Raw genomic sequence first — 15,977 nt, 5'->3', positions numbered from 1 at the left:
CTCTGTGCCAATGTGTATCTGTGTGCCAGTGTGTGATTATTTGAACCGGTCCTGGACCTCCCCTAGGTCGACTCAGCCTCAAATTGAGTACCCGGTATAGACAAAGGCGGCCGGGCGTGGTGCTGGCCACCCATCGTGTACCGTGCCGGTACTTAATCGGTGCTACTCGCTAACCGCACTTGCCCCAACAGGCTGTGCAGGCTATACGGGGGATCTTTGTGTGTAAGTGTCCAGTATCGCAGTCGGGAGCGGTGGTGCAGTGGTTAGCGCGCTGCGCTACAATCCCAGTTCGATTCCCGCTCACGGTCCAACGCCAAGCGACGATTATCTAAACCGGTCCTGGACCTCCCCTAGGTCGACTCAGCCTCGAACGAGTACCCGGTGCGGTGCGTAAAAAACATCGCCACCGGGGAGACAAAGGCGGCCGGGCGTGGTTGCTGGCCACCCCCCCACCCCCCCTTCGTGTGCCGTGCCGGCTTTCGTAGGTGCTCTGCCACTCGCGAACAGCAGCTTGGCCCCAGCAGTGCCCTGGGCAGGGGTTCCGTCTCCTCCATGGGGCGGTGTGGGTCGCTGCAGAGCCGTCGGTGTTGCGCGTGTGTGTGGGGAGCGGTGGCGCAGCGGTTAGCGCACTGCGATTCGTCAGTGTTGGATCACTGAACACAGTCCTTGGGGCTTCCCTTTGGTCGACTCTGCCGTCAGCGAGTTCCTGGTACGTTGCGCGTGAGACGTCAGCACTGGGGAGACAAAGGCGGCCGGGCGTGGCGCTGGCCACTCACTTGCCCCAACAGTCTGTTAAAGGCTTTACGGAGGAACTTTGTCTTTGTCCCCTCTGCCTCCACACTACTTCCTATAGAACTGCTTCTCTTGGCCTTCGTTTGTTATCCTTCCTCCGCAATTCCTTGACTATCAAACAGTGTAGAGGTGCATGTTGAATGTAAATGTCGTGTTTGTTCACTGGGAATGGTTTAGAACGCCGGACGGAGCCCATTCGATTCCCCGGCACGGCAGCTGCAAACAGCGCTGCACGTTGTGTCCCAACCCAGCAGTTTCAATGGGTATACCACAGTCGTCCCGCAGTATGTCGAGCGTGGTGGGGTCAAGTGTGGGGCGATTGTCACCTCTACCCAAGGACATTGACTGCTGTAGAAGTGTTGAACAAATGCCCAACTAGAGCTCCCCCTCGTGGAGGAGCATTTTCGCTAGCAAGTGGATTAGATTCGGAAGCCACTAAATCGTCGAGATTGAAAACTCGTTTCTTGAGAACTGCGTTTTGTGTTTAGTTTGTTGTCCTTCCCCGCACCTCTGATTAGCACGGTCGGCTACGTACGGCGCGAAATAAGTTCAACGTACAATACAGCCCCTAACACCACTCTTCACCCGCCTTAACCCCCCTGCTCCAATCTTCCGTTTCTCTGTCCTCCGCTCCAAACCCCTCTCACCTGATCTCCTCCTCTGCCCCCCTCTCTCCTGCTCCACTCTCCACTCTGTCCCCATTCCTCTCCAGCACTTCCCAGTTATTGAATAGAATTTATTACATTCATCCTGGAGAAATCCGATGAGCTATGAAGCTCTTTTTCACTGATGTTTTTGGTAGGGGCGGGTCAGAAAGTTACAACGATAAATGATACAAAAAAAACGTTCGGAGCGCAAAGTACAGCATAGGAAAGGTAAGCAGATCACTAAACATAAAATACGTGAAACAGATAGTCCACTTACCAAGCTGGGGCAAGGCAGCAAAACAACAGCAAGAGCAACAGTCCCAAACCACACCAAGACAACACAGTTTCAGTTTTCAGTTTCATTTATTAGGTATCGCCCTGTGAGCCATTCGGCCCCTGAATCGGGTGCAGCCGCAACAAACAAAAACATCTTAAAGTGACTATACGCAAACAGAAAAATCCAGGAAAAGACTGCAAAGTCTTCCAGAAAAAAAGCACAGTACACCAACGCTGTGCAAAAATCCCAGTGGGATGCAAGTCAAACAACAACAACCACAAGACAACTTAGATTAAAGCCATCATTCTAACTCCGCACTACAACAAACAAACATGGCCAAACCAGGAGTAGTCCCTCATTAGAATTGCACTTTTACATTGAACTATCGATAACACGGATAAGGATGAAAGTTACAAATCACATTGGCAAATGCGGTTGTGTCCAGCACTCATCTTCTGCTTCAGGATATTTTTTGAAGGGAGATTTACGATGCGAAGGGAGGAAACAGGGTTGTTGGTCCTGAACGTTGGAGCTGCAACGACTAAGGCTTTGTCACCTATTCTTGTTCTTGGAATATTTAAAAATACAATTCGATGGGTGTCTTCGGTTTATTGAGTTTGACAATGGGGTTGATGATTTTTTTTTGTGTTTAATTTTGTTGTCTTTCCCCCGCACCTCCCATCAGCACAGTTGGCTGTGTACGGTGCGAAAGAAGTTCAACGTAACGTACATCTGCCACAGCCACAAGCGCAAACACAGGTAACTCGTCGTCGCCCGCGGATGACGATGTCTTCGTTGATGCTCGCCCATGCAGCACGTCCAGTTCAAAAATGAGACTTAACGAGAGGTAGGGACGATGACTTTCACTTAACATGTTTAGGATTGCTGCTTGAGGAACAGGAGGAGGAAGAAGTGAGTGATGTGAACGGTGGTGCGTCTTGTCAAAGACACGTCCTGCCGGTCCAAGATGAGAGTGAAATCCATCGGCAACGTCTTGTTTTGTGAACAGTTCCTCTTGTCCTCCAGCAAGAGTTTTTGTTTTATTGGTGGGACGTTTGTTTTCAACTGAATTGAACGTTTGCCAGAAGAGTCTTGGATTTTACGTTGCGAATTTAGCATAGTTTGATGATAATATGAAACATTTAGCATTTTGTATTTGGCGAGTACATCTATGACTTCGTGTTCTTTACGCAATCCAATTGGGGGGGTAGCTTGATGTACTTACATGATTCCAGGCTATATATAGTTTTCATAAATTAATAAATGTTTGGACAACACCACGGTGAACGATCACCCTTTATTCTGAGCTATTTTAATGCGGCACGTTTTGTCAATAATTTATATTAATTGGGTCCCTCCTCTGCTCCCCGCCTCTCTCGTCCTTCACTCCCACCCACCCACTCAGCTCTGAACACCCTCTCCCCCTCCCCACTCAGTTCCATCCCACTCCCCCAGCGACTCGCTGGCACCCCGGCTGCTGGAGCCCCCATCATCACCAGCTCCATCACTCGCGGCGGCGGTGGTGGCGGCGGCTGCGGGAGGAGAGGAGGCAGTGTCACCCGACCACAGGATGGGAGCCGCTCGCCTGTGCGCGCTGCTCTCCGCCGTCTCGCTGCTGGGCGCCAGCTATTACCTGTACCTGCCTCTCCCCGACTCCGTGGCCGAGCCGCACAAGCTGATGGTGCTGGACGCCGTGTTCCGCACCGCTCAGCACGTGGTGAGTGCCCCGGTGCGGCCGACTGCGCTGGCGAAGGCACGCGGGGAGCGGCGGCGCAGTGGTTAGCGTGGTTGCGCTAATGACTGCGCCGCCGCCGAGTTCTATTCACGGCGACGGCACGCATCGGTAGCGAGTGGGAATATATTTAGCCGGCCCTGGGCTTCGCCTACGATCGCCGCCTTTCCCACTGGAGACCAAGCCCGGATGTGTCTCTCAATAGGCCTTGGGCTATTACAAAAAAGAGTACACTGTACGGTCTACTGTGATAAAGTTCAACACGGCAACAACGCCAGCACCAGATCTCAGCCACAAATTAATTCCCGCCACCTGCCACACAGATGCCAGTTCCTGGACAGGTGGCAATTAACCCTCTCGCTCTCTCGCTCTCCCACCGCTTAAACGACGGGTTGACCATACTTCACCACGCGCATCAAGTTCTGTCAAACAACACGCATGACTGGCACGGCGTGTTAGGGAGGCCTTCATCCAGCAGTGGATTGACAAAAAGGGCTTTACTATTTGCACTTCTTTAAATGCTGCTGCTGGGTTGAAATAATTAAGTCAAGCTTCTTAAATCCATCCAGCAGCATATGTACACCACAGGTTAACAGAGTGTGGTGGGGTAAAATGTGGGTACACCTACCTCTTCTACAGTGTCTGGCCAGTGTGGAAGAGTAGGCCAAATACCCTCCGAGCGTTCGTGGAGACTCTTCCGCTTGCAGTGGCGCGAGCGAGACATTTCAGGGCTGCACCTCTACCTGTGTAGCCGGGTGGTGGCGACGCTGCAGAGGCGAGGGTTGGTTGATCGCACAAAACATCCCATGGGCGATACAGCGAGCAGTCTCCACCTGTCCCGTCTGTGTGGGATAGAGCGTTTCCCCCTTGCACACGTGCGGGCTTTCTCTGGTTTGCTCCGGTTCCCGCTCACGTATAAACGCTCATCAATTGGCTGATAACACCTCAACATATGGAGGACCGCGGAGCTTGGGCAATCACTCGTAGCGCTGATTCATCACCGTGTGGCTGCTGCTGCCTTCCTGCTCGGCTGTGGTTCCTCCTCACGCCTCTAAGTCGTCCTCTCTTCTCGAGAGCGAACGCTGTGCGGCGTCGCTGCCATTATTGACGTTGTTATGGATGTGGTTGACTCCCTTCACGTGGAAATGTTAGTGCAGGAGGAGGAGGAGCTGGGTGTAGTTGTCTTTGGCTGGAACGTGATTTTCAAGAATGACTGGAGCACTGTCTGGGCTCGAGGGGGCCCATTGCGGCGCGGTCGCTCATCGGCTTAGTGTACAGTGGGCCCCGCTGTGTGGGCGCATTAGCCTGCGAAGGACGGGGGGGGGGTGTTCATCCGTGGAGTTGTGTTGCTATCCGTGCCTCGCACCATTGCCAAACGCAGCAGCAGTGAATAGTAATACCCTTCATAATAATCCGTGAGAACTGATTGGGTCACCTCACCAGGTCTCACGGCATTCCTCGCGCGTCTCATTCGGACTTATATAACAAGTCCTCATTTATATATTTATTTAGTCACTGTTGCCTTTCTCTCTGTATTGCACTTCCATCGTTTTTTTTGCATCGTTTGCTGTTGTAACTTTCTTCGTAGCTTATCGGATTCCTCCAGCCTAGAATAAAGATGTTTGATTCATTCCACTGCTAGGCTACGCCACTTATTGTGGCCCTCTCGTCGTGGCAAGCAGAGCCCCCCCCCTCCCCTCGGCGTCAGAATCTCAACTCCTGAACGCATTTCTGCTGCCATCACACGTGACAGTTATTATTTTGAGTGTCTAATAATTGTTGGGGTGGGGAGGGCAGCAGGACGCAAGCGTCTCACTCCGTGACCGTGTTCCATTGCTGCGTGTTTCATTGCATCGCTCTCAACGTGTCTCATCGCGGTGCATCCACTCACTCTTGCGTCCGTTGACCACTGCCCCCCCCACTTTCCCCCAACCCCCCCTCCCCCGTTGTGACCCCCCCCCCCCCAGGGCACGCTGACCGAGCGGCTGGGGCTGTGCGACCAGGTCACCTTCCTGCAGACGATCATCTCGTGCGTGGCGCGTGTGCTCGCGCACTCCGACGCCGCGGTGTTCGTGCGTGACGCGGAGCTGGGCGGCGTGCGCGTGCGCGCCTTCACGTCCACGCGCGGCGGCGGCGGCCCCAAGCGCGCCGTGGTCTACCTGCACGGGGGAGGGTGGGCACTCAGCGGGGCGCGTGGGTCACGCACGGCGGGGCGCGGCGGTGCACGCCGGCACACGCACACACATACACACACCCACACACACACACCTAAACCCACACACCCACACACACACACCCACACACACCCACACACACACCCACACACACCCACACACACCACACACACCACACACACACATACACACACACCACACACACACACACACATACACACACACACCCACACACACACCCAAACACACACACCACACACACCCACACACACACACACCCACACACACACACCCACACACACACCCACACACATACACACACACACACATACACACACACACACATACACACACACACACATACACACACACACCCACACACATACACACACCCACACTCACACACACATACACACCCACACACACACACACCCACACACACACAGCCACACACACACACCCACACACACACACATACACACACACCCGCACATACACACACACACATACACACATACACACATACACACACACCCGCACATACACACACACACATACACACACACCCACACACACACCCACACATACACACCCACACACACCCACACACACACCCACACACACCCGCACACACACACCCACACATACACACCCGCACATACACACACACACCCGCACATACACACCCACAACCAAAAAACAAAAATCCCGAAATATGTCGATGAAATATGATCTGATGATAGTGAGACACACATACTCATAGCGCAGTGCACTAACCACTATGCTACCACTTCCCACATACAAAGATCTTCCATATAGCCTCAACAGAATGTTGGGGCAAGTGCTGTTAGCGAGCACCTACAAGGGAGCCGGTGGCCACCACCCCCCGGTCGCCTTTGTCCCCCTAGTGGCGATGTTTACACACTGCACCAAGTACTCATTTGAGGCTGAGTTAACCTAGGCGAGGCCCATGACCAGTTCAGATAATCGTCACCGGTGTTGGCCGTGAGCAGGAATCGAACTCAGGTCGCCGGGTTCGTAGCGCAGCGCGCTAACCGCTACATATACACACGCCCACATACACACCCGCGTTCACAGTCACTTACACACAGACAATAATACTGCCATGCACGTGGAAACTCAGAGACACATGCAGTGACATTCGTCATGATAATATCGACTTGTAACGCGCCTCCACCGCCGTGCAGTATTCGCTCTCTCGCATTGGTACTTGCGAACAGCGCTCTGCCCCAACGTCTGTGTAGGCTATGCAGGGGACCTTTTTGTCATGACGTTTGTCTGTGTGTGTGTGTGCATTGTATCCACGCCCCGCTGCCCGCGTGCAGAGGAGAGGGGCTATGACTCCCAGTGCCGCGAGATGGCGAGCAGCCTGGACGCCGTCGTCATCTCGGTCGAGTGAGCACCTCATCCCTCCTTCCTCCTCCACCCTCCTCCCTTCTCCACCATCCTCCACCCTCCCTCTTCCTCCCCCTCCCTCTTCCACCCTCCTCCACCCTCCTCCTCCCTCCTCCACCCTCCCAGCCGTTCTCCCCTTGCCGTCCCCTCCCACACGACCCACGGTCTCCCGTGGGCGCGAGGGTCGTCACGACAGCGGGGACCGGCGGCCGACCGAATCCTCCCGGCGGCTCTGGCCACGTTTTACCGGCCGCACTATCGTGGTCGATTATCCGGGCCCACGCTCGCCTCCTGAAGGCTGAAAACCCCCTCGCAAGCCACGCCCAGCGCGACACCGCTGATGACGCTGGGGCATGACGGCGTCTTTAACGTCCACCGCGGAGCCGGCTGCGCGTACCCGAATCGGCGACGCACTGCGCAGTATTAATGGGGGCGGCCGCCGGATTAGAACCGCGAGTCTCCGTGGCAAGCGGTCGTGGGCGCACGCCGCTAGTCCACGTCGCCGCCAGCCGACGACGGACGCGGCGGTTGCCGAAGTGAGTTGCCGGCGGGATGCCGTTGCCACGCGAAGGCAACCGCCTCCTCCTCCTTCACGCCGTGACCCCCACCGCGTACCCCCCCCCCCCCAACCGCAGTTACCGCCTGGTGCCGCAGCACCGCTTCCCCGTGCCGCTGGAGGACTGCCTGCGCGCCGCCCGGCACTTCCTGCGGCACGACACGCTGGCGGCCTTCTCCGTGGACCCCACGCGCGTCGCCATCTCGGGGGACAGCGCCGGTGGAAACCTCGCGGTGGCCGTGGCTCTGCAGGTGTGGCCGCTCTCCCTCACAGCGCAGGGCTCTCTGTGTGTGTGTCTCTGTCTGTGTGTGTCTCTCTGTCTGTGGGTCTATCTGTCTGTGGGTCTCTCTGACGGTGGGTCTCCCTGCGGCTGTCTCTGTGTCTCTCTGTCTGTCTTTATCGCTTTGTCTATCTGTGAGTGTGGCTCTCTCTCATCTTTATCCTTGTGCCTGCGTCTATCAACCTGTCGTTCTCTGTATCTGTATCCCTGTATTTATGTGTGTGTATGTGGGTCTCTCTCTGTCTCTATCACTGTGTCTATCACTGTATCTATCTGTGTGTGTCTCTCGTCTCTATCCCTGTGCCTGCCTCCGTCGCTCAGTGTCTCTCTCTGTCTCGTGCTTGCGTGAACCGCAGCTGGCGCGGGAGCCCGAGGAGGGCTCGGCGAGCCTCAAGCTTCAGGCGCTCATCTACCCGGTGCTGCAGGCTCTCGACTTCCAGACGCCATCATACCGAGAGAGCGCGTACGTGCCCATCCTCTACGGGCGCACCATGGTGCGCTTCTGGCTCCAGTACCTGGGTGAGTGGCTGGCGGCGATCGCGGCGGCCGATTCGCGACCGGCGCCGCCCGGCTTGGACATTCCGCGGGAGCGGTGGGCAGCGCCTGACCAGATCCGCCACTGCCCACCCACGGTAGGGAGGACCCGAGCCGGAACGTCCGGAACGTTAAAATCCCACCGGGTCTGCTCCGTGGGGGCGGTAGTTCACGAGTTCACGAGTTCACGAGTTCACGAGTTGCTCAGATATGTTTTGCCCTCTTTTGCCCTGCCTCCCCTTCTCTCTCCCTCCTCCCCACCGGTTTCACCACTTCCTCTCCTCTCCCCTGTCCCTTTCTTTTTCCCATTACGTTCGTTATCTTCCCCCTTACCCTTCCTCCCCCCCACCCCTCGTATAAACCTTCATGTCCCCGTTAGTGATCCCCACCTGGGTGGGGCAGTGAGCCCCCCCCCCCCCAGTTCTCCTTCGTTGAGCACTGCCGCGCCGAACTCGAGGCTTCCGCTACTGCTTCGCGGAATTTTTTGTTCTCCCCTCTGTTCGGTAGTCGGCGCTTTTGCACCGGGGCTGATACAAGACAACAACAACAATCCTATGACAATAGGTTTTCCCCTTTTTTCCATGTTTTCTGGCAACAAAACAGGTGTTAAGATGTTAAAACACCAAACTGAAACCTTTTACAAGGAATCATGTCTGCATTAACTACAATACTTGTGGTCAAAATGCAAACAAAAAACATACTCTGATAATATATGCATTGTCCTTGAAACTGATTGGTCCACACCAGAGACAAAAGGCGTCCTCTGGTCTAACACCGTTTGAGACGAGGCTCAAAAGAAAGCTGTCTCTGGACAATGCACATATTATCAGAGTATGTTTTTTGTTTGCATTCTGACCACAAGTATTGTGGTTAATGCAGACATGATTCCTTGTAAAAGGTTTCAGTTTGGTGTTTTAACATCTTAACACAACTGTTTTGTTAATTTTAGAACTTTCGTGACTGCAGGAATTATTATTTGGTTCTTTCGGTTAAGTCACGTCTAAAGATAAAATAATAAATTAAATTAAATAATAGAATACGACGTTTCGATTGCAACACAAGCAATCATCATCAGGTATAATGAAATAGCGACATAAAATCTAACCACAAAACTATAAACAGACATATTAGCAGACAGATATCACCAAGATACATAGAGAGAGCAACACAGGTAACAGAGAGAGGTGATCGTCTCTGTGGGGTGGCCTTAAATAGACAGAGGAGGGCGGACGCAGAGAGAGGGAGGGGGGTTAGAGAAAAAATTAGCATATCAATGAGTGGACAACAAAACGTGGTGCTGCAAGTGCGATGGCACGGCAAGCAAGCCTGAAAATCAGGAGAAGGACACACTAAAATTAAATAACCTAGAAAAATATCGAAATGTAATGTAATACAACACAGAGGGTCGGTCAACACACAATTAACGCATAGCCTGGTTGATTACGTATTTCAAAGATTGTGTTGTATTACATTACATTTCGATATTTTGCTAGGTTATTTAATTTTAGTGTGTCCTTCTCCTGATTTTCAGGCTTGCTTGCCGTGTCATCGCACTTGCAGCACCACGTTTTGTTGTGCACTCATTGATATGCTAATTTTTTCTCTAACCCCCCTCCCTCTCTCTGCGTCCGCCCTCCTCTGTCTATTTAAGGCCACCCCACAGAGACGATCACCTCTCTCTGTTACCTGTGTTGCTCTCTCTATATATCTTGGTGATATCTGTCTGCTAATATGTCTGTTTATAGTTTTCTGGTTAGATTTTATGTCGCTATTTCATTATACCTGATGATGATTGCTTGTGTTGCAATCGAAACGTCGTATTCTATTATTTAATTTAATTTATTATTTTATCTTTAGACGTGACTTAACCGAAAGAACCAAATAATAACTGTTTTGTTGCCAGAAAAAAGGGAAAACCTATTCTCATATTTTGGTACTGGCAAAGGAGGTCCCATGATGTAACAACAATCCTCTAGAGGCTCACCGAGGCTCACCATGAGAGCCAGACTAAGGCTGAAACGACCCACGCCGACTCCTCCCGCCGCTGCCGGCTCACCGCAGCGCCGTGTGCGTGGTGCAGGCGGGGACGTGGTGCTGACAGACGCGCTGCTGGATAACGCGCACTCGCGCCACGTGCTGCTCGACCCCAGCGGCCCCGGCGCCTTCGTCGACTGGCGCTCGCTGCTGCTGCCGCCGCCCCTCCAGCCAGGGCCCGTGCCGGGCCCCCCCGTGGGCCCCGCGCGCCCCGACATCCTGGCCCAGATCCCGGCGCTGCTCGATCCCAGGGCCTCGCCACTCCTGGCCGGTGAGTGCGTCCACACGCTAATGACAGAGATCCCCCCGTATAGCCTCAGCAGGCTGGCGAGGCAGTGCCGTTAAGACAGACACGGGACGCGATGGGTCGGTGGCCAGCACCACGCCTGACCGCCTTCATTCCCCGTGGCGGTGCTTACTGACCGCATGGAGTACTAATTTTAAGGTTGATTTGACCTCGGGAAGGCCCAAGACCGGTTCTGATATCACTTGCCACTGATGGTGTAAGCCACGAGCAGGAATTGAACTTGGTGGTACAGGTTCGTAGCGCAATGCACTAAGCAGCGTACCTTCCTCGTATGGCTGATGTTGATACGGAGCAGCAGATTTAATTTCACATTTGAGGTGGTCGAGCCAAAATTATTGCATCGGGAGTCACAGCGGTTCATCGCTGTGATGACGCCGCCTTCGCGTCTGCGAATCGTTAAAAGTTCCACGGTTCTCTTCTGTGTGGTGGCCACGGTCCCCGCACACACCGGTTTAAGACTTTTTCGTGTTCCCACCCCTGCACCGCCCGCTCCCTCGTGCCCTGACTCGCATCTTGCATCCACCGCGGGGCACACGGCACGGCCACAAGAGGGCAGCAGCGCACATGCATGGCGCTCGCGCCGCGGTGTTGAGTCGCGGTGCTGGGTCACGTGACTGTGTTGGTTTGCCGCGGCAATGCCACGGTTATTCCTCAGTCGAACCGCTATTGTGCCGCAGTACTTCCGCGGTTGTGTCGTGGTGGTGCCATGGATGTGCCGCGGTTGTTCCTTGGTGGTACCGCGGTCGTACCACGGTGGGGCTGCATCTCCTTTCGATGCGTTTTCACGTTGTGCCGCGCGTCGTTCGGCACCATGTCCGACGTTTCACGCCACGCGCCTGGGAGTCATTGAGTTTTCAAAGAGCGTGAGAGTCGACTGGTCGAGTTCAGGAAGTTGATGAGTCGAGTTAGATGTTTGTGCTGTTGAGCCTTGGTGTTGAGTGGTTAAGCAGTGATGTTGAGTGTTGTGAATTATGAGGGCGAGTGGTTGATAGTGAGGCTGCGGATTTGACCCCAAGTCGCCCACCCCGCCCCTTGCCCCCCTCCCCCCACCCCCACGCTCCCCCCACCACAGACGACGATTGGCTGCGCACGCTGCCGCTCACCTACGTGCTGACGTGTGAGCACGACGTTCTGCGCGACGATGGCGCCATGTTGGTGGCGCGTCTGGGCGCGCTGGGGGTCCCCGTGCACCGCGCCCACCTGGACGACGCCTTCCACGGGGTCATGCAGTTCATGCAGCAGCCGCTGGCGTTCGCCGTCGGGCGGAGGGCGCTCGACGGCTACCTGGCCTGGCTCGATGCTAACCTGTGACCCTTGACCCTGCCGGCTGCCCGTCGCACCGGCGCTGGGGGTGGCAGCGGCGGTGGCGCGGAGCGTAAGCGAGTAAGCCAAAGTTTAGGGATCCCGAGCAACTCGAGGGCGGCTCCCAGGATTCGTGAAAAGTCAGAGGCGTCCGCCAAATATCAGCTGGAGCTCTCACCGTCTCTCAGAGCCCTCCCCAGTCTAACAGCCCCATCTCTTAAGTCCTGACGCTTACCATTGTCCTACATGACCTCAATTATAATAACAGTACTAAAATTAAATGTTACTTCTAAATAGTCGATTCACGTAATTGTTTGGCACAGCTGCTGCAATTTAACGAATTGGGTTTGGCCATTATTTATTGTTGGTGGTCCATTCTACCTCTTCTTGCGCGCGATGGCAGCAGCAGCGATGTGGTTCAGGAGCTCGATGTCAACCAATGTCGAGTTCTGCTACCGCTGTTGCTGGCCACGACGAGAGGGCTTCAGGAGAGAGAGGGCTCGTGTAGTAGTTTTGCTGTTCCTCCTCCTGCGTTGAACGAGTGCAGACTACAGTGTTCTTTACCGTGTGGTCCACAGGGACATTGGTCATTTTAATTTCTGCTTACGCCCCCCAATTGAGTAGCACCACCACTACCCCACCTACTGCCCCCCCTCACCACTACCCCCCGTCCACCACTGCCCCCTCCCCTGCCCCCACCCCCCACTGCTGTTTGCGTTCGTTCACTCGCCTGCACCACCGCGCCACAAGAGCATTAGCAGTGCTCTCTCAGGACGTTCCCCAAATGGCAGTGTGTTCGGAGTGCACGGCGGAACACGTAGAAGACGCTGGATTAACGGTCCCTCTCTCTCAGGGTGCAAAGCTGTTCTGAGGATGCCGGGTGGCTCGGAGATCAGAGCACTGAGCCGGTACAACTGAGATCCTGGGTTCCAGTTTCGAGGTTTTAGCCGCCTTGGGATTAAACTTGATTAGTAGTTGGTGTTTTCAGGCCGGTTACCAATGACATCACAAAACCTTCGCATTAAGTTTTATTCCATGCTGAATTTGGCAGTAAAAAATTTGGCTTACCTCACGCGACAAAAATTAACCGCACGAATGGGAAGGACTGCCGTATACCACTATGTGGGCAGAAGTGATCTCTTCGGTAGCCCTGTGATATTCTCTTCCGTGGACCATTCTCTTAACACGAAGGATTGCACTGCTCAGCCAAAGATCCGATATCTTCATCTCATTACATGTCGCCGATAGCAGAATCAGGATAACATTTGAGGAAAAGTTTTTTTTAAGTCTAAAGAAAAATATACCATCTGATGATTGCTAAACACGTACTACATCATGTATGCAGAGAGCGCCAATTCAAATAGAGATCATGCAAATCACCAATATCGCGATATGACTCACCGAGACTGCGTTGAGCAATCAGGCACATGTCGCGTAATCACTTGACGGCTTCTTCGAGGAGGAGATTGGTGAATCGGGAAAGACGTCTCTCCCGGCGGGTCGTCAGGACCGGCGCTCGGGAATCTCGCGTCTACTCGGTAGAAACTGCGTGCGCTCGAAGCAACGTGCACACAACTACGTGCACACAACTGCATGCACGCGACTTTTGGGTTGTGCCCAGTGTTGTTTTGTCGGTCGGTACGATGTCTGCCGTTTGTTAGATGTTTTTTAAACGTGAATGAAAAAAAAATTGAGTCGCTGACGAAGCTCCCGGTGTAGCCACGCGCGGCATTCAGCGATGGCAACGCGACTGGAGAGCCACGCAGCTCCGCCGTAAAATCCTACGCCGCAGCGGCAGGCGTGCGCTGCCGCAGCGTCTTCCTGGCCTCGGAGGCCCAATAGGTTCCCACGCACGCCGTGTGTGGTATTACGCGCCTCGCCGTGTGTCGTTTGGGGTTCGTGGCACTGGGGGAGAGAGGTGTTAACTCGACGCTCTGGATAAGGTTACTCCGTTGTGCCTGACGACTGCGTTTGCACCTGTGCACGCTTGGCATTTTCAAATTCAGCCGTGACGCCGCCACGCTCCACGATGGTGTCGAGCACCGGCTGCTGTGAACGCAGTCTGGTGACCGCACAGAGAGTGAAAAAGGAGCCCTTTTTTGGTTTGTACACGTGACAACTTACGCTGCGACGTGACCCAAAATGCCGCTCAGGAATCCAAATGAAAAATGCGTGAGACTTCACCAACGTGTAAACGACGGACACCCCTGGTTGGCGCTGCGTAGTGGGTTTGTGACACCACTGGCGTTGTTTGCGTCCGAACTTTCACACCGCGGTGTTTGCGTTAAACGCGTCGATGTCACGAGAGGTGACCGCGAGATTGAAGCTGCCCCGCGGGGGGAGCACGCGTGGGCGCTTAGTCCCCCATCTGCACTGTGCCCGGGCATCCGTCCGGGCATCGTCATCTCAGTCCCCACACTCCAGGACTCGAGGACCATACGCTGCCGACGCATGCACCCACACCAGCTCAGGCGGCACAAGCATTCTGAGCGAGACTTGAGAGAGTGTGCAATTTTTTGAATGGCAATGCAAATGCTCGTGACTCTCCGTAGCACGGCAAATAAAAGTGACCACTGGATCTCGTGAGACCGTGCACTTTATCCTCATCACACGCGCTTCGTTCGGGCATCTCCTGTGTGTAAGGCTGCATGGAGTGGCGAGTGGTGGTGCAGTGGTTAGCACGCTGTACTACGAACCTGGCCACCCGAGTTCAATTCCCACTCACATCCAACGCCAGTGGCAATGATCTGAACCGGTTGCGGACCTCCCCTGGGTTTATTAGATCTAGAGGAGGACCCCAGAGCCTGGATCCCAGATGTCAGGCCCCGGACCCTGAACCACAAACCCCAGACCCCACACCACGGATCCCGGACCCGAGAAATTAACACTGAACCATATGGGAGCCTTAGACTTGCTCTGTGAACCCCAGTGATTAACACTGAACCCTACGGGAGCCTTAGACTGGCTCTGTGAACCCCAGTGATTAACACTGAACACTACGGGAGCCTTAGACTGGCTCTGTGAACCCCAGTGATTAACACTGAACCATATGGGAGCCTTGGTCTGGCTCTGTGAGCCCCAGTGATCAACACTGAACCCTATGGGAGCCTTAGTCTGGCTCGAGAATTAACAGAGGCCCATCTACTGAGCTTATTCACACAGAAAGAGCCGCAAGCTCAACCATACACGCACAGGCGCATGCAGACAACCGCAGACTGGTGTCGTTTGATCTAACTTTGCCCTTGGCAAAACTATTTCGCAATGGCTGTCACGGAAGCCCGTGAATGCGTGAACACAGACACAAGGGCAGACGAGTTTCAGCAAACAGCTCCTCTCTCCCCCAATCCGTACATCTCTCCTCGTCCCCCGGGCCCCAACCCCCGTATCTCTCGCTCTGGTGAAATATTAATCCAAACGAAATATGTGGATGAAACATTATCTGATGACAGTATTTCGCAGAGACACACAGACTCATAGCGCAGTGCGCTAACCACTGTGCCACCAATCCCCACATGCAAAGGTAAAGATCCTCCCTATAGCCTTAATAGACTTGGAGCAAGTGCTGTTAGCGAGCACCTATTAAGGTCGGCACGGCACCCGATGGGGTCGGTGGCTAACACCACTCCCGGCCGCCTTTGTCCCCCAGCGGTGATGTTTACACACACCAGCTACTCATTTAAGGCTGAGTCGACCTAGAACAGTACAACAATCGGCATTCGCCACTAAGTGGCGGTGACGTCACCACGGCGCCTGTGCCAGGCGAGGTGCATTTTAAGGCCACGTGAAGTGTCGAACTCCCGCTGGAAGTTCTAGATTTGAAGCTTTCGTGACTGCAAGGATTCATATTCTTAGTTTTTTCGGTAAAGTCACGGAGGTAAAAAAATGAAATAAAAATAAAATAATAATAATCACGACGTTTCGGAGGC

At 54.2% G+C, this 15,977-nt stretch overlaps 1 protein-coding gene across 4 annotated transcripts; it reads left to right on the top strand.

The window, feature by feature from the left end:
• Positions 1-6: 6 nt before the first annotated feature.
• Positions 7-14,629, top strand: LOC144734380 (neutral cholesterol ester hydrolase 1-like). Of its 4 annotated transcripts, none has more exons than XM_078616536.1 (9): positions 7-709; positions 2,407-2,475; positions 3,153-3,433; positions 5,416-5,641; positions 6,969-7,038; positions 7,674-7,845; positions 8,231-8,393; positions 10,489-10,713; positions 11,822-14,629. In XM_078616536.1, exons 3-9 carry the CDS (start codon positions 3,287-3,289, stop codon positions 12,058-12,060), a joined length of 1,242 nt encoding a protein of 413 aa, XP_078472662.1. In that variant the 5' UTR covers positions 7-709; positions 2,407-2,475; positions 3,153-3,286; the 3' UTR covers positions 12,061-14,629. The 4 variants fall into 4 exon arrangements, with proteins under 4 accessions (XP_078472662.1, XP_078472659.1, XP_078472661.1 ...); XM_078616533.1 differs by having other exon boundaries at positions 3,122-3,433; XM_078616535.1 differs by having other exon boundaries at positions 2,402-2,475.
• The last annotated feature ends 1,348 nt before the right edge of the window (positions 14,630-15,977 follow it).

This window comes from Lampetra planeri, chromosome 51 (genome assembly GCF_965212315.1).
Source record: "Lampetra planeri chromosome 51, kcLamPlan1.2.h2, whole genome shotgun sequence".
In the NCBI taxonomy this organism is placed as follows: domain Eukaryota; kingdom Metazoa; phylum Chordata; class Hyperoartia; order Petromyzontiformes; family Petromyzontidae; genus Lampetra; species Lampetra planeri.
Note: the sequence above shows the minus strand (reverse complement) of the source record. Positions and strands in the feature narration are given on the sequence as shown.

Bases quoted from the DNA above. Each gene is read 5' to 3' on its own strand.
- LOC144734380 (XM_078616536.1), top strand. From the start codon at position 3,287: ATGGGAGCCGCTCGCCTGTGCGCGCTGCTCTCCGCCGTCTCGCTGCTG. The intron at 7,039-7,673 runs GTGAGCACCTCA...CCCCAACCGCAG, and splicing joins GCCGTCGTCATCTCGGTCGA to TTACCGCCTGGTGCCGCAGC. The intron at 8,394-10,488 runs GTGAGTGGCTGG...TGCGTGGTGCAG, and splicing joins CTTCTGGCTCCAGTACCTGG to GCGGGGACGTGGTGCTGACA.